Source organism: Mus caroli, chromosome 5 (genome assembly GCF_900094665.2).
Source record: "Mus caroli chromosome 5, CAROLI_EIJ_v1.1, whole genome shotgun sequence".
Taxonomy (NCBI): Eukaryota; Metazoa; Chordata; class Mammalia; order Rodentia; family Muridae; genus Mus; species Mus caroli.
In genome coordinates this window covers 129,036,026-129,044,322 of record NC_034574.1, presented here as the reverse complement: position 1 = coordinate 129,044,322, position 8,297 = coordinate 129,036,026, and the positions used below count along the sequence as shown (strand labels likewise).

Sequence of the window (8,297 nt, the reverse complement as noted above, 5' to 3'; positions counted from 1 at the left end):
TTCTTCTTCTTCTTCTTCTTCTTCTTCTTCTTCTTCTTCTTCTTCTTCTTCTTCTTCTTCTTCTTCTTCTTCTTCTTCTCTTTTATTGCTATTTCTTGTGGTCCTGGGAACTAGACCACAGGCTTGTGCCTTTAGGCCATCTCCCATAGCCTGAGTCAGGCATATCTGCCAGCAGCTCTCTCTTGGGTAGAGTTCAGAATCAGTCAGTGGTGTGGTCTGGCAGCTCTCTGTTTATGGCATCTTGCTCTTCTGTGTTTTGTGTCATATTCACTGTGCTGAACTAAACCATATGATGAGAAACTTTGTGCTGCCCCTAAAGAGTTACCNAAAAAAAGCCCCTTCCTTTGTTCTGGGAATTTGGTCACTCCTGGGGGGGGGATTGCTGCAAGATTATCCTGGATGCTGCTTTCTGAAGAGGCTCCTCTGTACCCCACACACTACCTCTTCTGACTTCCCTCCTTTCTCTGCCTCCCAGTTTTGTTTTGTTTTCTTTTTTTCCAGACAGTGTTTCTCTGTGTAGCCCTGGATGTCCTGGAACTCACTCTGTAGACCAGGCTAGCCTCGAACTCAGAAATCNGCCTGCCTCTGCCTCCTGAGTGCTGGGAGTAAAGGCNTGCGCCACCACTGCCCAGCCTTCCTTCCNGTTTTAATGAAGCTCCTCTCCAGGTTCCAAAGGGAAGCCTCTTGCTCCTTTTAAGGCCCCACCACNTTCAGAGATCCATATACTGTACTGTCTATTGCTCTCCCTCCATCTCCAGCCCCAGTCAGCTTTGAGGCCCTTTCATTCTAATAAGCTTCTTGAAAGGACTTGTTTCAGTTTCCTTGCCTACAAGATGTTACTGTTACCATCTTGGGTTTTTGTTGTTGTTGTTTGTTTGTTTTTTGAGACTGGCTTTCTCTGTGTAGTTCTGGCTGTCCTGGAACTCTCTCTCTGCAAACCAGGATGGCCTTGAACTCAGGGATCTGTCTGCCTGTAACTCCCTGGGTGCTGAGATTACAGGCCTGCACCACCACTGCTGGCTCTTAACATCTTTTACTATAGGGAGCTACTTCAGTGCCTCACGNATGGTCAACAAAACACTCCACCACCAGAAGGCCGCAGTTCCATCATTCTCCATTACTTTCACCTTCAAGTGAAAGACTTGAAGTTAATTCCTAGCCAGGTAGACTGGAATGGCAACTTTCTTTATTCTAAAACAGACTCACATACTCAGCCTCGACTGGTGGCGCTGTACTTTCAGCGTGGCCAAGGAGATCGGGTCTGTTTTAAGAGTTCAGTTATAAAGGAGATTATAAGATTATTATAAGAATAGGGGTGTGAGAGGCAGGCGGATCTCCGAGAGTTCGAAGACAGCCTGGTCTACAAACCAAGTTCCAGGACAGACAGAGATATACAAAGAAACTCTGTGTTGAAAAACAAAACAAACAAACAAACAAAAAAGGAAAGGAAGGAAGGAAGGAAGGAAGGAAGAGAGGGAGGGAGGGAGACTATATGGAGAGGGGGAGAGAGGAAGAGGAGGAGGGGGAAGAGAAAGTGGGGTAGGGAGAAAGTAGAGTAGATAAAAAAGAAAAGAAAAAAGAAAAGACAAAGCCCAGGAGCAAGCGAAACTGGGAGGGACGTGCCAAGAGCCCCGAGCAAGCTGTGCGAAGTCCTTGGGGACCTGAGACGTCGCCTGGGGCCAGCCCACTCATCACGAAAGGCCGTCTCTTCCCCTCCGGATGTGAGAATCAGGCAGCTCTGATTTGTTTTGAAACAGGAAATGAAATTAAAGTGCTGTGATCAAAATAAACCACACTGACCTCGCGATCATGAATATTCAAGCAAGCTGCTTAGGTTAGCAGTACTGCCGCTTACCTTCGTAGAGAGAGTGCGCATGCGCCTCAGGAGAGGGGGTGACACCCCCCCCCCGTTCTGGCAGTGCGCGTGCGCGGTTGGCGCGCTCTTCTGTCGTCATCAAGACGAGCGGCCGCCGACAGCGTTCTTGAAGGAGTAGGAGAGCGGCTATGGCGAGTCCTGCTGCCGCTTCTGTGAGACCGCCCAGGCCCAAGAAAGAGCCGCAGACGCTTGTCATCCCCAAGAATGCGGCCGAGGANCAGAAGCTCAAGCTGGAGCGGCTCATGAAGAACCCGGTGAGTGGGAGTGGGCCGAGGCTCAGCCCCTTCACCCCGCCGCCAGACCGAGCAACGCTACACTCAGTCCCCCTAGAGCAGCTCTGGGGCGGAGAGGGCGGCCCGGTGGAGGGAGCCTCGCTCCTGTTTTTGACCTACAGCAGCGTAGCTGCATGAAGGCGCTGCCCAGCCCTCCACACCCTCCTTTTTCTTAGTTTGCTCTTTGCGGTATCGTGGCGTTGCCCGTGCTGTCCACGCTCCGTACCGAATCGGCTTTGTAGGATAGGCAGACCTCGCATCAGGGCTCCTCCTGCCTTATCTTCCCAACGAGCTGGGATGACAGCCCTGCGCTACTATTCAGTATTGCTTCACAGCCCTTTCTAGTTTAACTTTAATATATGAACCAAAGCATGGGAGCTGGGTATGGTGGTGCACACCTGCGATCCCAGCACTCTGGTGGCCGACCCCAGAACTTTGCTACAAATTCGAGGCGAGCGTGGTCTACGTAGTGAGTTTCAGATCAGCTAGACAGTGAGACCTATCTCAGAAACCAACAAAACCCAGAATCGATGTCTTAGCAAAAGTGTACAACGTCTCCAAATAGCAGCCATTATTAAAGAAGCATTAGACGCCAAATTTGGACCACATCACTCTTTACCTCTTCAATGGGCCTCATAAAACAGACAGCTCGTATCTTTGACTAGAAGAGGTTGGCTCGTCTCTTAGTGACATAGATTCCAGACTTGTTTAGCACAGGAGAACTTTGGCCCACGTTAGACCCCATGGTGTAGAGGATGAAGTAAGGCCAGGGCAGCAGAACTACACTCAGTCAGCTCCAGATTTGAGAAGCGTGCTCAGTTGAGATCATCACACGGGATGTACCTTCCTCAGCAAGTGTATGTTCATAGATGCTTTTCTGTTTAACTGTTCCAGGACAAAGCAGTTCCAATTCCAGAGAAAATGAATGAATGGGCTCCTCGAGCGCCTCCAGAATTTGTCCGAGATGTCATGGGTAATGTCTCTTATGGGTGTCAGGGGTTTATAGTTTTTAAGGGGAAATATGAAACACTATTTTCTTTTCTTGTCAACTAGATCTTTGATAGGAAAAATAGTCTGGGGCTGGAGAGGTGGCTCAGTGGTTAGGAACACTGCTCTTCCATAGGTCCCGAGTTCAATTCCCAGCAACTACATGGTGGCTCACAACCATCTGTAAAGTGATCAGATGCCCTCTACTAGTGTGTCTGAAGAGAGCTACAATGTACATATATATATAGATAATGGTTTCCCAGTTATTCTTTTGGTTTTGTTTTGTTTCTTGTGGTTAAACCATTTTATTCAGAGGCTTTAAAAGCTGCTAAAGTGTCACATGATCAGACAAACAGACTGGGCAGGGAAGAGCTTCCAGGCCCCCTCTTCAATACAGTGTTTTGTTTTTGAGGTAGGGTCTCACTGTGTGGACCAGGATGTGCTTGAACTCATACACCTCATGCCTCTGCCCCCTAAGTGCTGGCATCAGAAACTTCCACCGTTGTCCTACTTAGGGTTTCTATTGCTGTGATGAAACACCATGCCCCACAGCAACTTGGGGAGGAAAGGGCTCCCATACCACAGTCCATCATTGGAGGAAGTCAAGACAGGAACCTGGAGGCAGGAGCTGATGCAGAGGCCATGGTGGGTGTCTTACTGGCTTGATCAGCCTGCTTTCTTATAGAACCCAGGACCACCAGCCCAGGGATGGCACCACCCACAATGGGCTGGGCCCTCCCGNACAATCACTAATTAAGAAAATGCCCTACAGGCAGATCTCCTGGAGGCATTTTCTCAATTGAGGTTCCTGCCTATGACTTTAGCTTGTGTCAAATTGACATAAAACTAGCCAGCAGAACCATTGTACCTGATTTTCTGATTCTTTGAAATGACATTTTATGCTTTTTAAAGATTTTATTTGTGTGTGCTTGTGCACGCCGTGGTGCCTGTGGAGGTCAGAGGAATCAGTTCTCCTTTTCCACCATGGAATTCAGGTTTGGCAGCAAGTGCCTTTATCCACTGAACCATCTCACCAGCCTCCATTTGTAATTTTTCCTAAGTGAAAACACATTTGTTATATAGTAGATTTAGGTTAACATATACTAAGTAGAAGCAAATAGTAGAGCTTCAGAGAGAGAGAGAGCTGGCTCAGCAGGTAAAGTGCTTGCCACCAAACCTGACGCCCAGAGTTCTATCCCTTGGGTCCAAATGGAAAGAAAGAACTAACTCCTGTAGGTTGTCTGTGACCTCTGTATTCATGTTGTGGTATTTATTTCCTGCTCTACAAATAAACAGATGCATAAATGTCAGGTTTTTTGTGTTTTTTTTTTTTTTTTAATAAAATGTCAGGCATAGTGAATGCACTTGAATACAACCTCTCAGAAGTTAGGGCCGTGGATCTCTTGGTTTGAGGCCTTCTTGATCTATATATAGAGTTCTAGGCCAGCTAGGACTACATAGTGAGTCCCTATTTCAATAAAAGGTAGGACTAGGAAGATAGCATTGAAGAATGTGTACTTGCAGAGAACTCCAGTCTAATTCCCAGCATCCATATTGGCCANCTCCTTCCAGCTCCAGCTGCCTGTAACTCAANCTCTGGAGGATCTCATGGACTCAGTGAGCACGCCATGGGCGCCTGCATGCATGTGCACAAACCCACAGGCGAACATACCTAAAAACCACTTTTCAGAAAAGAACCACCTGCTGGGTGGGAATTACACATGCTTTAATCCCGGACCTCTGTGAGTTGAANTATGCAGAGCAAATATCAGGACACCGAGGGCTACACAGAGAAACCCTGTCTCTAGAAGCTTAAATAAATAAGCAAATCACTTGACGTTCTATCATTCCACATAAAATATTCTACTACAACCTNGTGAACCTCTCTATAGTCAAAACCATTTGTTCAAGAAAAACTGTTGCTACCCACTTCTTTTCACCTGCAGTATCAGAAGTTTGTCAACCATTAGGGATCTAGCAGGTCACTTGTGAAATCATGGAGGGATGCTGAGAGCCCTTCTTAAACTAAAGTCTGCACGCGCATTTTATGTCTTTTTTTTTTTTTTGTCCCGACCCATGGGCCAGTTGAACGGGGACTTGAGCGGCCACCTGAAAGAGAATGGGGGAACAAGAAACACNAAGAACAGACAGCAAGTCTGATGATCAAGCTGACAAATTTTTATTTTTCCCACACAGATTATATACTCATAGGCGTAGGAAGAGGGGTGGAGGGGGGTCGCTTTGTCTCTGGGTAATACACCTGTTCCCAGGAACAGGATATTGACTGGGTGAACAGTTCAGCAGGAAGATCAGAACAGAGTGGGTTATTAGGCACCTACCCACAAGGTTTATAGCTATCTGTTCTCCGCTGACTTNAGGATCNATGTCTATTTGTNCTCAGCTGGGCTAGCACTTTCCCACAGAGGCCAGGACTTTATGCCAGCAAGCACTTAGGTCAGTAAATGTTCAAACAAGGTCTCTCCTAACAATATATATTTTTTAATGATTTGTTTATTTTATGTATGTGAGTACACTTGACACGNTCTTCAGACACACCAGATCCCATTACAGATGGCTGTGAGCCANCGTGTGGTTGCTGGGAATTGAACTCAGGGGCTCTAGAAGAGCAGGCAGTGCTCTTTAACCGCTGAGCCNAAGTCTGCTCCTCTTGTGGTCACTGTCACATAGAGCAGAAATTTCCTTTTGTTTTGACCCATGGGTTTGCTGTGTAGCTCAAGTTGGTCCTGAACTCTCAGTCCTCCTGCCTCGGCCTCTCAGTGCTAGGATTGTAGACCTGTGCCACCATTGCTAGCTTAGGGTGGGACTTCAGTGACTTCATAGTCAATATGTCTAATAACACCTACGATGGGCCACACACTGTCATTACAAGCAGAAGACCCAGGACAGGTAATACTTTCCGTTAGAGTTCTTATCTAGTCCCTTTGGGTTAAGTACAGCTTGTGTTGGTGACTGCGTTTATCTTTTTTCCCTTCCTCCTCTTTTGTGGTCCTGAAGATTAAACTCAGGGCCTGTGCCTGCCNGGCAAGTGCTCTGCCAGTGTGCTCTATCTCTGCCCTCCTCACTGAGTCTCACCTAGAACTCTGGACTGTTTGTGGCTATAGGTTCCAGTGCCGGGGCTGGCAGTGGAGAGTTCCACGTGTATAGGCACCTACGGCGGAGAGAGTATCAGCGGCAGGACTACATGGATGCCATGGCTGAGAAGGTAAGTGACGGACCAAGTCAGGCTTGGCACTGCAGGATGTTCATACTGCAAGAGTGATGTGTAGGACTTTCCATGTATATGGAAAGACACTGCAGAGTTCCTTCCCTCTAGGCCATTTACCATGTAAAGGGACAGCAAGAGGGGGCTTCACAAGTTGGAGATTTCCTCCTCTTCTCTGTTGGGCTGAGTGCAGTTCACTGTGGTTGATGTAAATAATGTTGCATGTTCAGTGTCTGCTTCTCAGAGGATTTGAGTTTTCTTGGTGCTTACATTTCTTCATGCCAGATGATGATTTATTATGTTAATAATAAGAGTTTAAGAATTGCTTTAGAAATTGTACTTTAAGAAACATTAAGAGTGCCAGGTGCAGCCAGGCGGAGGTGACACACATCTTTAATCCCAGGACTGCAGAGGCAGGTAGATCTCTAAATTTGAGACTAGCCAGGTCTACAGAGTGAGTTCTAGGACAGTCAGAGCTACACAGAAAAACCCTGTCTCGNAGAAACAAAAACAAACAAAAAGACCAGGTGTGGTGGCTCATTCNTTTAATTCCAGCACTCAGGAGGCAGAAGCAGGAGGGTCTCTGTGAGTTCCAGGCCACCTAGGGCTACTAACTAGAGACTCTGACTCAAAAAATAAACAAACAATAAATGAAATGAACCTTTGGGCAGATTAACGTGAACCTGTATTCCCAGCTTTTTTGAAGGCTCAGGTTAGAGAATTTTTAGAGCCCTGTGGTTCAAGGTAAGCCTGGGCGATAGAGTAAAAGCCTGTCTCAAAACTATAGCAAGAGGAAGACTGAGAGACAGGTAAGGAAAGTGCTTGTCTTGCACTGACCTCAGTCTACAAAGCCCAGGTGGTCTTGGGGAAAGCAGCCAGGTACTCTGGTGTGTCCTTATAATCCATCCCCAAGGAATGGCTTCAGGCAGATGCTTGAGCATGCCTGAGAACCTCAGATCCCAAGAAACAAGTCAGAAAGCTTCCTAGGAGTGACACCTGAAGTCATGTGCACACTGTGCTCTCACATATATGCCGTGCTAAACATACATTCTCATGCAAANATATAAACACACACATAAGCAGGTGTTGTAGGTGTGGCTTGGTGGTAAAGCTCTTCCTAGCATGTGTGAGGGCTTGGATTTAGTCCTCAGCACTGCAGAGTCACAGAGAAAGAACCACAGAGCAGAACATCAATGAGCATGCTGGGTGTGCTTTGTTCTGGTATTTGTGTGTGTGGGTTTAACTGAGCTGCCTTCACTAGGCTAGAGCTTGAGCTTCAGGCTATTCATCTGTCTACCTTTCCTCTAACCTTATGAGCACCAAGATTATATAGACCGTCCCTCATGCCCTTCCGTTTCATGCTGTTCAAGAGTTTCTGAGTTAGATGGGTCTAGGCAATGGCTACTCCTCCCTCCAAGGTCCCAATAACAAACTGACGTTTTCCCTGGGGAACCAATGAGTTCCTAGTGCTTAATCACAGAGCATGGTGAGGGGTTACTGATGGGAGCAAGGGGGACCCAAAGGCACGGCACTGCAAAGTCTTCATCCAGCATGAAAGATGGTTTCCCCGTAGCAGCGGAGAGAGAGCCTCTTCCTAGTCTTTCCCAGCGTATATCCTGTAGCCCCTCCCCAAGACCTCGAGCCTGTATGCAGTTACCGCAGTACTGTGTAAGTTGGTCGGGAAGGATGGCTGGATACTCAGATGAGGGTCCTGTGCTCTCCTGTCCTCTCTGTGAGTGAGCAGGCCCAGCTGTGGAGATCTTTTACAGCAGGCACAGATGACTCAGGGGCAGCAGCTGGTTGGCCCAGAGGACAGTGCTGTACAGCACATTGCAAGTGCTTGGCCCATTGAGCCACCTCCCCATTCTCACCATTCTGCCTCTTTAATAACTTACTCCTGAGCTTTGGTCCTCTTGTTCTTTCTGCTGAGCTCTGCTAC

At 47.4% G+C, this 8,297-nt stretch overlaps 1 protein-coding gene across 1 annotated transcript; it reads left to right on the top strand.

Moving 5' to 3' along the window:
* The first annotated feature begins 1,966 nt into the window (after nt 1–1,966).
* Prkrip1 (PRKR interacting protein 1) lies at nt 1,967–6,430 on the top strand. Its single transcript, XM_029476926.1, has 3 exons — nt 1,967–2,130; nt 3,043–3,121; nt 6,258–6,430. Exons 1-3 carry the CDS (start codon nt 2,005–2,007, stop codon nt 6,413–6,415), a joined length of 363 nt encoding a protein of 120 aa, XP_029332786.1. The 5' UTR covers nt 1,967–2,004; the 3' UTR covers nt 6,416–6,430.
* The last annotated feature ends 1,867 nt before the right edge of the window (nt 6,431–8,297 follow it).